This window comes from Maylandia zebra, linkage group LG19 (assembly GCF_041146795.1).
Source record: "Maylandia zebra isolate NMK-2024a linkage group LG19, Mzebra_GT3a, whole genome shotgun sequence".
Taxonomy (NCBI): domain Eukaryota; kingdom Metazoa; phylum Chordata; class Actinopteri; order Cichliformes; family Cichlidae; genus Maylandia; species Maylandia zebra.
In genome coordinates, this window is record NC_135185.1 from 25,784,459 (window position 1) to 25,799,550 (window position 15,092).

Here is a 15,092-nt window from a genome sequence, read left to right on the forward strand (position 1 = left end):
GAGTTTAAATAGCATTCCATATGTAAAATGTAGAAGTGGATATGGATAAGAGTGCCAGCTGAGCCTTCAGCTGATGTCGGCTAGCGCTGAGATCAGCTAATTTGCCAGGATTGCTGTTGCTTTGGTGTATCGTTATCCCACAGGTTAATGTTGGCACGGCTATTCTCCAGATAGGTACATTAGAGAATTTCAAGATGTCAAATGTGCTTTCAAATCTATGACCACTACATATTTAATGACAATACATTTTAAGGGGAAAAATGAATAATTTAAGAGTAACTTTCAAAAATGCTGATCTGTCAGCAGCTGTCATCAGATTTTGATTTATCTAGCTAAATCTTGATTGTAAGTACACGATATGAGCTTTTTTTTACACCTGAACCCTACCCAGGAGTGCAGTGCACATATTGAAATTCTGTTTGCATAGGTGCAGATTTCCCATGTTAACAGGCTCATTTCTGTTAATTAGGAGAAAATAGTTACAGTCAGATTTGACCTTTGGGAGTTGTGCCTATCACTGTTAATTAAAGTTTGATTGCCAGAAGTCATGTAAAACTCTCGTCTATCTGAATGACTTCAGCAGCTTCATCATCCTCCCCTCAATTTTCTGAGCTCAATTGCAGAATTCAAACCACCAGATTAAAAAGAGAAAAAACGTTTGGGGCTTTGAAGCAGTGTTGATGGAGGCTACTTGTTTTCGTCATTTCTGTTGTGTGCTCATCTTCAGGTTTTGACGCTGTACTTTGCACACAGCAGGACCTTGCTCTCTTTCACTCTGTTTCACTCAGCCCCTCACTACTTTTATTCCCTCTACACCAGCTCTGCCTCTCTGTGCTATTCTTTTCTGCCTCATGCTGTCTCACCTACACTCTGTAGATCTGTCTCTCTGCCCTGTAGACATTCTTTTATCCTCCCATCCCTCTGTCTCCCTCTGGCTCCCTGCGCCTGTACTTGGCTGCTTGCTATAAAAATAGCTTGGCCTAGATTACAGCAGCTGCATTGGCGCTGGCACTACAGTTGGTTTGGCTGGGCCAAGTGAGGTAGCCTGTTGTAATAAGAGGTTGGCAGTGAAGAGATGGAGTGCATGTGTGTATGTGTACATGTGTTTGTGTGTAAACATATACTAACGCGTGTCTTTGTGTTCATTTTTAATACACAGGCAATATACAGTATACTGTAGATTTGCATGCAGTTATTAGAGTTGTGCTTGTGCAGAGAAGCGTTTGGTTATATATGTGCATGTGCATGCATGTGTCCATACTATGAGCATGCGTGTATCAGCCCACCAATGGTGATCCACTGCCCTGATTCCTCCCCCCCCCCGCTCCACTGCAGAGCTCCACTTCAGAATACAAATTGTGTTCGTCAGTGAGTCTGAGACAGTGTCTCATCCTTTGAGCATCTCTGCTGCCTCTCCGTCCACTCCTCTCCTCATCTCTTATGAAGTGCATTGTGCACATTAGAGAGAGCAATAGCTGGATTGCTATCCTATTGACTGCACTTTATGTGATAATTGCATGTATAACCGCTTATTGGTCATAAAGAAGCGAGGTTTAAGTGAAAGACAAAACACATTAGGTTACCAGGGGTTTACATTTCCTAAATCTAACCGTGTTCTTGGCATGTATCTTTACACTTTATATTTAGACACTGTTCTGTCAATATCTGCCTACAAAAAGAGACAACCGTACTGCAGCTTTTACTGTGTCACTACTAAATTAGCTGCAGCTTAAGCAAACAGATTAAACTTGACAGAATATTTCTATTTTAGGAGATGTACTTTGGAGTTGCTGGTGGACATATTTTGTTACCTTGCCAACAGTCTTTAAGTGAAGCTAAATTTATAGACCGCTGCCGGAATCCACATATTAACCGTACAGATGTAAGAGTGGTATCGGTTTTCTCATCTTGGCCTCAGGAAGATTTTTGTATGACGTGGAATTTATGGAAGCATATACATACAGCGTACCTCAGTAAATTGAATCTATAAAACAGTGCTGACCATAACAGCATTGTTACTTATAGCTAACAATAGACCAGAACATCTTCAGTTCTGCTGTTAACCCTCTAAATTGCCAGCATTTGAAAGGAAAAAATGAAAAACGTAGTGTTCCTCAGGTTTTTTCTTTCAGATTTTTATATAAGCCTTTATATTTTCCTGCACAAAGTCTTGTTTGGGCTCTCTTCATCCTGTGAGATCTAACAGAGAGAATTGTGAATGAGGAGAGAAGAATTGAGAATGAGGAGGAGCAGAGCTGCAGAATGAGGCCAGAGAGGAAGAAAAGTGCTTCATCATCCGCGGCGATCCATCCTACTTATCAGCTGCGACAAAACAGATCAAAGGAAGCTGCGCAACACATGCAGTGGTCTGCACGGTTTGTTGATGCCAGTGGCCACAGCAGCGCTCCTTTAACCTTGACCCACCCACAACATTCATGTGAACTAATTATTTAGCTCTGATTTTGCACCATTCCTTACTGCCTTTAGTCCTTATTTTTAATTTAACAGACCTAATTCTACTCATATGTGTTGTTTCTGTACATTTTCTTCTTAAACATAAATTTTTGGACATACTTTTAAATCAAATCCCCATTAGATAGATATATATACATATATATATATATATATATATATATATATATATATATATATATATATATATATATATATATATATATATATATGGCTACGGATACCGACTACGGAACGGAGCAGTTGTCAGCCACCTCCTGTACATGGATGACATCAAGCTGTATGCCAAGAGTGAACGAGACATCGATTCACTGATCCACACTACCAGGCTATACAGCAATGACATTGGAATGTCGTTCGGACTGGAGAAGTGTAGTCGGATGGTAACAAAGAGAGGGAAGGTAGTCAGAACTGAGGGGATTGAACTACCAGAAGGCAACATTGCAGACATAGAGGACAGTTACAAGTACCTGGGGATCCCGCAGGCAAATGGGAACCATGAAGAGGCCGCTAGAAAGGCTGCAACCACCAAGTACCTGCAGAGGGTCAGGCAAGTCCTGAGGAGTCAGCTGAATGGTAAGAACAAGATCCGGGCCATCAACACATACGCCCTGCCCGTGATCAGGTACCCTGCTGGGGTAATAAGCTGGCCAAAGGAGGAGATAGAAGCCACTGACATAAAGACAAGAAAGCTCCTGACCATGCATGGAGGGTTTCACCCCAAGTCCAGCACCCTGAGGCTGTACGCTAAGCGGAAGGAAGGGGGCCGGGGACTGGTGAGTGTCAGCACCACAGTCCAGGATGAGACAACGAACATCCAAGAATACATTGGGAAGATGGCCCCAACTGACCGAGTGCTCAGTGAATACCTCAGGCAGCAGAAACCCAAGAAAGAGGAGGGAGACGAGGAACCATCATGGAAGGACAGGCCCCTGCACGGTATGTACCACCGGCAGATAGAGGAGGTGGCTGATATCCAGAAATCCTACCAGTGGCTGGACAAAGCTGGACTGAAAGACAGCACAGAGGCACTAATCATGGCAGCACAAGAACAAGCTCTGAGCACAAGATCCACAGAGTCTGGGGTCTATCACACCAGGCAAGACCCCAGGTGCAGGCTGTGTAAAGATGCCCCAGAGACAATCCAGCACATAACAGCAGGGTGCAAGATGCTAGCAGGCAAGGCATACATGGAACGCCATAACCAAGTGGCCGGCATAGTGTACAGGAACATCTGTGCCGAGTATAACCTGGAAGTCCCGAGGTCAAAATGGGAGATGCCCCCAAGGGTGGTGGAGAATGACCGAGCTAAGATCCTGTGGGACTTCCAGATACAGACGGACAAAATGGTGGTGGCTAACCAACCGGACATAGTGGTGGTAGACAAACAGAAGCAGACGGCCGTAGTGATCGATGTAGCGGTTCCCAATGACAGCAATATCAGGAAGAAGGAACACGAGAAGCTGGAGAAATACCAAGGGCTCAGAGAAGAGCTCGAGAGGATGTGGAGGGTGAAGGTAACGGTGGTCCCCGTGGTAATCGGAGCACTAGGTGCGGTGACTCCCAAGCTAGGCGAGTGGCTCCAGCAGATCCCGGGAAAAACATCGGAGATCTCTGTCCAGAAGAGCGCAGTCCTGGGAACAGCTAAGATACTGCGCAGGACCCTCAAGCTCCCAGGCCTCTGGTAGAGGACCCGAGCTTGAAGGATAAACCGCCCGCAGGGGCGTGCTGGGTGTTTTTTTATATATATATATATATATATATATATATATATATTTAGCTCATATTATTAAGCCAAAGCTAAAGGGGGAGCCTGCGGTGGTACCTGAAATGTAATGTGTTATCATTTCAATGTGTCAGATCCCCTTTTTTATCTGTCGTCCTCAGTGCATCATTGTAAATATAACCATCTATTCATTTGTTTCTGCTTGTCCAGTTTGGGCAGTAAGTAACTGTGGTTCAGCTAGAAGATCCTGGGTTTGAATCTAAGGCCTGGCTGGGAGCCTGTCTCTGCAGAAATGTGGTTGTGGGTACTCCAGCTTCCTCCTACAGAACAAAGATGTGCATGGATATACAGAAGTAGCCCCAGACTCACATGCAGGTTGGTTATCACCAGCATGTGTGCTACATGCTGTAAGTGGTAAATTTGCAGTGCCACATAGTATAATATACTGTTTTACAGTATGTTACAATATTCCAGAAGTAATAATTGATTAGTTCCAGGCAGAAAGGACCTAATCTCTGTTTATCTGCAAACATTTGCTTTGCTGATCTTTCTGTTAACAGGAAGTGAAACTTACTTTTTTTTCAGCTTTGACTCAAAGCTTTGTAAATAGGGGAAAGTGAAAAGAGAATTTTCCAAGAGGGCATAAATAAATGATCACAACCTCTGGCAAACTTAGACTACATTAAATTCAAGTAAACAGAGCTGATTCAAAAGAAAAGACGACATATGCGTGCTGCTTTATCACTCCTCTGCGTGTGATTAATGAGCTGTGGGAGTGCTTTTGATGTAACATCTAAACCTGTCAGGTATCATCACCAGCGCTGCCTGCTCGTGCTGCCATGACTTGAAAGACTAAAACAGTTTCAATCTCAACAGATGAAGCAGCTGACGGTGCTTTTCAGACAAGGTCAACATGTTACTGTGTCTGATATGTTGTGTTTTGTGGCTTTTACAGGGGAATTTTTCCAGACCGAGTGACTGACACTGTCTGCTGGAGGAATGTCACAGTCATCCATAAATATCTTTCTCATGTTCTCCGTCTGCTCAGTGTGGACAATGCCTGACACACACAGACAGAAATAGCCCTCACGGCCCAGAGCCTTAATATTAATGGCTTATAGGGACTTTGTTGTCTCGGCTGGTTAGACAATTATTATTATGAAATGGAGTGCTGGAGAGACAGATGATCTGAGTGATGGAAAGAAGACAAGGTGTGTTAGCATTTTACGCAATGGCATAATGTCTGTGGAATCTGGAAAATGATTGGTCTTCAAGTGGAATGGAAACTCAGTCTATCAGTATAATCAAGGAGCTGTGGCAGCATCACCAGCTTCATCAGCTGCTTTATTGTGAGTCATAAAGAGCCACAGTACCACTAAAGTACAAACCAGTAACTGAAAAGTTCTTAAAAGGTTTTCGAGGCATCAAAATGCTGACAAAATAAGGTATATCTATTAACAGCATGCAGACAGACATCGGCATGATGGGCTTTTAGGCTTGTTGTTTGTCTGTATATTCCTATTCTCATGAAGTCACAGACCATGTCAACTGAAGGCAGCAAACAACTGACATCTGTGGTTATGCAATTGTGGCTTGACAAGGCAAAAAATAAAGCAGCGGATGCCTTCAGCGGAAAACATATTTTTCATTCACAGTGCTGATGGTAAGCCAGTAATCAGAGTGTATGTAATGTGCTGTGTTGGGCAGAAAAACTACACAAACACAGCTTGTATAGGATTGACTTTAACAGTTGATTTCACAAGGATTGTATTCATAACAGTGACAGCACATGTTAATAGACACCAATGTACCAGAAATATAAGGTGCAAACATTATAGCAGAACTGCTAATTTACATCTGTAGTCCCGGAGCAGGTCGCATAAGAACTTTATAATAAACAAAGACATGTAGCTGTGAGCCTTGTGTAACTTGATACTGCTGGACTAAAACGGATGCTGTGGATTAAGAGAATATTCAGCAGAAAATCCAAACCATACACCTCCACGCTCCAGTATACTGACTATATAACCTTGTGATCTGAGATGTATTGAATTAACTTGATGTCTATTTCTGGAAAGGTAATGTTGAATCAGCTCCTCGCTTTTATTGTAAGATGATATTTTGTCTTATCTCCTCTCTGACTCCCTGAAGAAGTGAACCGTAACGGTACAGTTGAGGATCTCTCATGCTACACTTGAACTGGTGCTTATACAGCTTCTGCTCTCATTGTCCACCCCATATTTGTTGTCAGTATATCACAAAGACATCAGGTGTAAACACGACTTTCTTCTTAATGAATGGGTTGGTCTGTGTGACTCTGATGCTGGTGTTGTTTGACGTAAACATGGATTGATTTTTTTTTTTCAAAGATGGTTGTGACACATTTTTCTCCCTCAACCCCGCGAACACAAAAGACAATTGTAATAAAAATAAAATGCAACAAAAGCGGAATAAACCGGCCGGTGAATTCTGCAGTGCGCCCTGCGTGGTTCGTCAAGCTCTACAGTGGCGTAAAACAAGACGAACGTGAGGATGGTAATGACGTCAATGTGGAGCCAGGAGCGGGGAGGGCAGGAGCCAGAGAGAGAGAGAGACGGAGAGAGTTTGTGCAGTTGCTGCAGCATCACTCACAGCAGCGCGTAAGTGCAGCGAGGAGTCCAGCCTCGACTCACGCAGCCGATTAAAAAAGAAACCATCCAGAACAGTCCGCCGGACTTAACCGCAGCTTCCTGGAGAAAAAAGCGACAGATATCTGCGTTTTCTGCGCCCTGCTAGAGTGGAAGAGAAAGACTTTTACTCATTTTTTTTAAAAACCCAAAACACGCAAGGGAATGCCATCGATAAATATGAAACTGGAGATGGTGACCATCATCGCCTGCGAAGTAGATATTGAGGTGTTTACATCAGATAAAATGCAGGTACGGTTCACCCATAAAAAATGCACGTTGAAATGAAGCCTGCTTTTTGCGGTGTGTTGTGCAGCAGTTTGCTCGGGGCGACTGCATGCTGCCCCTGTAGAAGCGCATGAATGTCTTGGGTGACGTTGAATGCAGCCCTTCCTCAAACGAGGATTTTTATCAATGGGAGCCGCATCTCGGGGAGACGCACGCGCAGCGCCGCGCGTGCACGCCGCAGTGATTGACGCTGAATGAATTGCAAAAATTGCTGAAAAATGCACGAATGTTTTTTTAAGGAATCATTGTGTATGCGTCAGTGTGTGTGTGCTTCAGATAGACGGCAATTATAAGATGAGGCTCGCAAGGCGATATTGGAATGGGGTATGATGAAGTGGATTGTCCATGCAAGACACATGTATGGAAATAAGCGAGGCGATGCTTAGACGCAGTGGCGAACAGGCTGTCTTGTACCCCCCCCCCTCTGTTTTATATCTGGCCTTACAGCAGCATTGCAGGTACATCAGGTTAAACGTGATGCCGGAAAAAAATATAAAAATAACTTGGTGAACATGAATAAACATGCAGTGGCATAAAAAATCCTGGTATAAGTGATTGAAATTGATGCCCTAGGAAATGATAATGGAAGGGGGGGGGGCTAATAGTTACAATTAGATTTGCCTTTGAGTACATTTGTGTCACTATAAATTCAGTATTGCACCCCCTATGGCAGTGTTTTTCTAAAAGCCCTCAGAACTGGGGTGGGCAATTTATTTTCCCAAGGGCCCACGTGAAACACTGGTGGAGGTATGCACCAATACTCTAATAGTGATATATAATTAATACTAAGCTGAAGTCAATTCTGCTCAGTTCTGTTGTGGTGTGGCACTTCATAACAGCTCCAGTTTCTCAGTTGGGCCCTTAGGGAAAATCAGCTGCCCACCCCTGCCTTGGGACACATCAGATACAGGTATTTGATAAACTGTCGGTCAGGAAAGCAGTTGCAATCAGATGAGTTCAAAATGAGCTTCAGGACCCCACCTTTGGCACCACAACATGCCAAGTTTGAGGCTTAAAAGGCTATGCAGATGGTCGGCCAAAGCTTGGCTCACCCGCTAAACCCTTTGGAAATTCCATGTCAGAATATATTCCCTCACCTGCTGCCTGCATGTCTGCTTGTCTGATCTGACTCATCACCAAAAATGACTGAAATACGAAAAGGGTGAAGGAATTCAAAATAAAGTAGCAGTATAAGGGGCTGTAGTGCAGTCTGGAGGTATAAGGACTTATCTGGCCTACAAACTCCAAATAATCCCTCTGTGGTTCTCACACTTAAGTGCTGTTGTGCTCTGGTGATATAGGCTAATTTTCTACCCTACAGAAGCTCAAATCTCAGTCACCACACCCAGCTTATAGACCATTAATTTTTTTTATTCATTCATTTATTTATTAGCAGTTTAATGTTTATCACTAACCTTCCCAAGCTATTCCAGTAACATGTACATAGGTGGATTGTTGAAGTTTCATTTCCATCTCTTAATGATGTTGTTGTGCTTGTTTGCTCCTGTTTTATGCTGTAAATATGTAACACAAAAAAACAGTCCCTGTTGACAACTGACTCATCCTATGGTCTGTGGCCCCTAGCTAGCCAGGCAGCTGCTGTGATTGCTCCCAGGTCTGACAGTTTCTAAACCACTGCAGACCAGCCAAGGTGAAAGACACCAATGTATCACCCTGCAGTTGTTCTCCAATTATAGGAGATTCAAATTTCCCTAGGGGATGTTAGAGTAAGAAAAACGACTGACGAGCTTCACCGTGGAACCTCTAAAGTGTTGATTATTTAGGATTTCGACTCACCCGTGACCTAATGTCTCTTAATTTATTGTACAGTTCATGATTGTGTGTTTCAAGGGGAGTCTAGGGTTGGATGTGTCATTTCTTTCGCTGTGAAAAACCTTCATTAAAACCTGCTGCTCCTTTAGATCGTCCGTCCTCCTCTGACAGGCTAGACACAGACAGGGGCAGGCCAGTCTGATCAGAGGACAGTCTTCACTAAACCTTCCTGTCAAACCGCTCTTATCAGCCCACCTCTCACAGACTCCGCCAAAGAAAAGGGGGTATGTGCACAATTAAAACAGCAGACAGAGGACTGAATAGCACAAAGAACACTAGTAATCCTGGTTTCTAGTGCACTGAGAGTGATGGAGAGCACAGAAGAAGAGGGCAGATTAAAGATGGGCACGTGGGGAGCACGCTCAGATTGAACCCACCTCCCCGTCAGTCTATTCTTGTTTTTTTTATTATCATTTAACCAGATCTGAGCCTGTCTGAGGCCCATGTTTTTATTACTATGCCTAAATCTGTAGATGACAGATAATAATCGGAATGCTGTTTTGTTCCAAAGCACTTTGGGTGAACTTAAGTGGATTGATGCTATTTATAGACCCGTCAAGGAAAGATTAAGCAGTGTTGGTGTTTGAAAGGGGAACATGAAGAAAAACAAGTGAGTGCTTTGACATGGTTGAAAACGGCGCGGCTCGGGTCTTTGCTGATTACATCATTAATGAGACAGACTGAGAGGCTACGCACAGGGTAGGTTGTTGTCATAATAATGGGAAGGCTGATGGTGTAGAAAGCTCTCTTTTTTCCAGAAAGTGCTTGGGATCCATTTTAGATTAAACAAAAGGACTGTTGATGTTAAGTTCGGCAAGGCCGGAGGTGCAGGTTGACTGCATGCACACCTCATGTCATTACCTGCAGAATGTACCAGCATAAGCAGATGACAGCACGGGACACATTTTGAAGGTCGTAGCATGTTTTGGCATGCTGTGAGTGTATTTTAGGACAAAGCTTGCCTTTGCAGTTACAGTTACCATGCATGCTTGATTTGATGTTGACACTTTCATGTAATTTTTTTTAAAATATCCACTTGCACTTTCATATAGGTGTAAATAGATAATGCGCGCCTGTCGACCTGCTCTTTCTCTTGACAAGTTCGTCTCTGGTTTCACTCAGTCGCAAAATATGTGTGTTGTTTCTTTTTTTTTTTTTTGGAGGGTGGGTGGGCGTTAATTAGGATGCCTATGTAGTGCTTTACACATTTGCCTAACAACCAAAAGATGTCCCCTTTGATCCCAGGAGAAGACACAAATCCCTGTTGGGATGTGTCAGGAATAGGGCTGCCACAAACGATTATTTTGATAGTCGACTAGTCACAGATTATTTTTGCGATTAGTCGACTAATCAGATCATCATCCATTGGACGTAAAACTACAGCTTACTGCACCAGCAGCATCTGCTCTTATATAACTATCATTAGCTTACAGCTGTGTGTAAGGTATGTGGTAACTAAAAATAAAGACAAGATGATAGTTCATTAAATTTTAATGAAATTTGCAGATTGTTTCGGTGAAGTTTAATAAACTCCTTGCTATCTAAAATATAACGGGACACCGGAGTAAATTCTCGAGCATCTCACACTTCTGATAATCAGTTGTCTGCTTGACGTTTATTCAGCTGTGTAAAAACTATAACTTTAATCTCAGCCAAACCGATTTACTCAGGAACAAATAAAATACTAAAAAAAAAAAAAGCCAAAGAATAACATCGTTAAGTTATCTAAGTGACTTATATATCATGTTTAACCTGAGTAGCGAAAGACAGCGGTGGGTTTGAAAACGATTTGCCAGGAGTCCGGTGTTCTCACGGCTCTAGTGAGCCTAGCTCCCGGCTCGCTATCGAGCTAGTGGGTAACAGACGTCTCTGAAAACGTCGGAGCGCTTTTGAAAATATGTGGTGTCCTGATAAACTGAGCAGATATTTGAGGTTTACACAGCTACATTCTCACCTGAAAATATGTTAAACATTTATTTTGTGACCCAGAAAGAATAATAAGAGTAATATTAAAACTAACTAGCTGCCGCCATTGTTGTAAACTGAGCTGGGCCGCGCTATGAATTCTGGGACACAGCTGCTTCTTCTTCGGGGTTTAACGGCAGCTGGCATCCTTGTACATGCAGTGCTGCCATCTTCTGTTTCAGTCCGTTATTACACTCTTAAATCCTGCCACTTATTCCTGCGTCTTTTGTGATCTTACAAAGCATCAAACGACACGTCGACTATTAAATCAGTCGTCGACGATTTTGATAGTCGACGTAATCGTGACTAGTCGACTAATCGTGGCAGGCCTAGTCAGGAAGGGCATCGGGTGTAGAAATCTGGCAAATCGAACATGCCGAGCTACCCACTGAGGCGACCCCTTGTGAGTAAGGGAGCAGCCGAAAGTATCTTTATGATACGTTTAACACATCAGTGTTGCTGGAAAAAACAGCATTTTGACATCATGACCTCTTCACACAGCTCCATCGGTTCTCCCGACAGTCAGACCCGCCTCATCATGAAAACAGCACACAGAGGCTACACTGCAAACCACCAAGTACAGCTATTTTCGACTTATGCCTGATTTCCCCCACACAGAAGACTCTAGTAACACTGACACACTCACACACTCCAACCACAACAGTGAGTCAGCGGACTCGCAGACCTACAGACAAACATCTCTGTCAGCAAACACAAACAGCACCTCGCAGAGGACACTGGGAGAATTTGCCATCCACCTGGGTCACTTTCCATTTGTCCTGTCGACTGTCTGTCTTTCTGCCCGTCTCTCACTTCCCTGCGTCTGTTCTCACGCTTTGCTGTTGTAGAAACCGCGCTGGTTATGAGGAAGGAGACGAGATCTGATGACTAATCTGCGCTTTTGTTGTTCAGCAAAACTGAAGAGTGATTTTGCTGACGTCTGTGATGTTTTCATTCTTTCCCGCTGTCTTTTTTTAATGTGCTACGTTACATAACATGTTGTCATCGCGCTTCATTTAGGAAGTTTATTTTAAGCATATAAACAGCACAGGAAGGTAAAAAGCAATATACTAGACCATAGTTTTATATAGAGATATTTTCTATCCTTTGCTTAAACCCTAACTATATATGTATATGTGTGTGTGTGTGTGTGTGTGTGTGTGTGTGTGTGTGTGTGTGTGTGTGTCCCAGGCCTCTGGTAGAGGACCTGAGCTTGAAGGGTAAAGATTGCCCGAAGGGTGAGTGTGGAATTTTTTTATATAGGCCTTATGTACAATATAGCAGAGTGAAGATAAAAAATATACATGTATCAGTCCCACTTAGACATTTGGCCTTTTGTTTTAATATTCTAGGGAAATACCACTGACAGAGCTCTTAGTGCATACCGAATAACCATGCATTAGATTTGAGCGTTCATGTTATCTTAGACTCACATTTAAAAACATTGTTGTGATGCTGCCAGACCAGGTGTTTGTGTAAGGCAAGAGGCAGAGAAGCAACAGAAGGGTAGGGTAGGGAAGGCAGAATGGATGTAGACATCGGCAGTATCATTTTCTGTGCTGGTAGGAAACTAGATCTGCATATTGGCAGGGTTGAGCGATCCTGGGTCTGAGCAGTGGGCTCAGGTGTGCCTGTTCCCCCCACTCTGGGCACTGGGCAGGCGGCATTCACATTTGCCTGAAACCCTAGATAAGTGCTCGAGCTCAGGTGTCAGCTAAAGGTTAGTGCTGTGTCCGTTAGGGTGACGTAGAACAAAGGACATGCTCCTGGCTTGGGTGTCTGGTTACCATGTAGCCAAGATGACATGACTGTGTGATAAGATTAGATGCAAAATAAAAAAGGTCTTGCAATGGAATGTAGGGGCTCCCAATTTACTTACCGAGGACAAAGGGTTCGGAAACGGCATCATGCAGTGACTGGTCTTTGTTATTGAAGGTTCTTGTGGAACATAATTTTCTTGTCAGAATTTCCAATTAGATTTCCTGTCTCAGAAAAATGGCTGTGAGAATGCAAGGGACTGAAAAAGCAACATCAAGCCAATTACTAAGGAAAAACACAGCAAGAGTTTTACATACCCTGCAGTCTATGGCGTATACACTGCACTGTGAAAGCTAAGGGCAAAAACTAATAATATTAAATATAGAGCTGTGTGTTTATCCATATGCGGCACATAGATTAATAGATTATGCATTCAATTGTATATCATAAAATAAACACACTTATGAGTCTCAGTTTCTAAAAACAAGTACACTTTTCTTTTTGTGCAATTTTGCTTTTAGTTTGCTTTTAGTTAGATAACAAATCCCAGCAACAGTGGCCTCAAGGGAACTTATATTGTAAGGTAAAGACCCTACAATAGGAAAAAGAAAACCTCAACAATCAAACAACGCCCTTTGAGGAAGAACTTGGTGACAGAGGGAAGGAAGAACTCCCTGTTAACAGGAAGAAGCTTCCGGTAGAACCAGGCTCAAGGAGGATCAGCCATCTGCTGAGACCAGTAAATCAAACACTGTGGAGTTTTGGGACTTTCGGTGTCTTAATATAAGGAATTTGACATGTCATTGTAAACTGTTAGGCCATGAAAGTTTCTCTCCTGTTTCAGAGCAATTCATAAGGAATTAAAAGTACATTGGTAGATATGTGATGCATCTAGGGTCATGCTTTTACCATTTTGAATCACTGTCCATAATATTTCTGCAACAAAACATGGTGATGTAACTGTGCAGCATGCTCTTGCCTTTGTTTCTGTACTGCTTAATCATCACTAGAGATGCTGTATCACCACAGAGTAATGCACTGATTGCCACCAGAGATGTTGAAAGAGGGTAAAATGCAAGAGTGAGCAGTAGGAAGTGAGAGTGGTGAGCTCATTTGTCTGTACTCTGCGGCCTGAGTTAAGGACTGTTGGTGTGGCATCTTTTAGCCACCTTATGTAATGTTGTGTAACTCTCTGGATTATCGTCACCTTAAAAGCGTACGGATCTGCGTGCGAGCCAGCTAGAAATTTCATGCGTGTGCTTGTATCACCATCTGTGTGTTCTGCCTAAATGGAGCTGAAGAGGAAAAGCTCCAGCTTCGATAAAAAATCGGTTTTAAAAAAAACCGTAATGACCACGTTGGCGGTAATAGGATTAATGAGTCTCCCTGTGCTATAAACTGATTTTTAACTCCCTGTCGTGGACACGTTGTGCCCTTGGCAGTGGCAGCATAGCAGTGCAGCGTTGGGCCCTGTCAATTCAGCTCATTGCTCAAGGTATTTATTCACCTGTATAACACTTGGCCCATTCACATGCCTTCCCAGTGTTTTCAGAGCCGTCACAATGAAGACAAAGCTGTTAATCACAGATTGTTCTCACTGTTTTGTAATACTAAGGATTTGCTGCTATGCTAATGTTAATGGCTGATTTGAGGAAAGCTGTGATTCCCTATGTTGGTACAGGTCACTGCACACACACAAACACACACACGCACAATCTTTATCCGGAGTTTATCCAGTGATACTGAGTCAGATTTTTTTCTCTCTGACACATTACCTAATCCTAAGTAGTCACAAGCTAACAGTAGCTTACAATGTTTTATATTGTAAGCTAAAACACTAACCCCTAACCTCCAGGCTGAATGTAGCCATAACAGCCAACAGAAACCACTGAGCACCTATAATTTGTATGTGGCATGTTACAAGCGTATTGTAAAATACTCAAGTACTTTATGTTTCAGTTCAGGGCTTTTATGTTGGTTTTTGGAAACTCTCTGGTGTTTATTTATTTAGGACCGTGCATGTTAATGAACATAAATGTAAAATAAATTACATGAATGTAAACATGCCAGATTATAGCCAAGGGCTAATTTCCATCTGTTGTCCATAAAACATTAAAAAATAGACATAATAATTCATAAAAAATTCATAATTCATTTATAATAAAAACTCCATCACCAAACTCACACATATCATTCTATTCCCAAATAAAACATTAAAACTATACAACTTATACATGATCACACACTTGATTTGTCCATAACCAGTTTTTAACCTGTGCCTTAAACAAGTTGAATGTCGAGCATTCTCTAATGGATCGGGGAAGACTGATCCACAGATGGCCACCCTGGACAGAAAGGACGTTCTGCCCAAATGCTGTCCGTCT

At 42.7% G+C, this 15,092-nt stretch overlaps 1 protein-coding gene across 3 annotated transcripts in view; it reads left to right on the plus strand.

Moving 5' to 3' along the window:
• Positions 1-15,092, plus strand: part of rcan3 (regulator of calcineurin 3) — a 50,244-nt gene that overhangs the window by 14,728 nt on the left and 20,424 nt on the right. Inside the window, exon 1 of one of the 3 annotated variants that reach the window (XM_004540441.5) lies at positions 6,802-7,116. The exons of the other annotated variants lie outside the window; for them this stretch is intronic. Within the exon in view, the coding sequence (XP_004540498.3) occupies positions 7,030-7,116 (87 nt within the window). The 5' untranslated portion in view covers positions 6,802-7,029. Of the gene's footprint in view, positions 1-6,801; positions 7,117-15,092 lie in introns of those variants that run through there. 3 annotated transcript variants of the gene reach the window in all.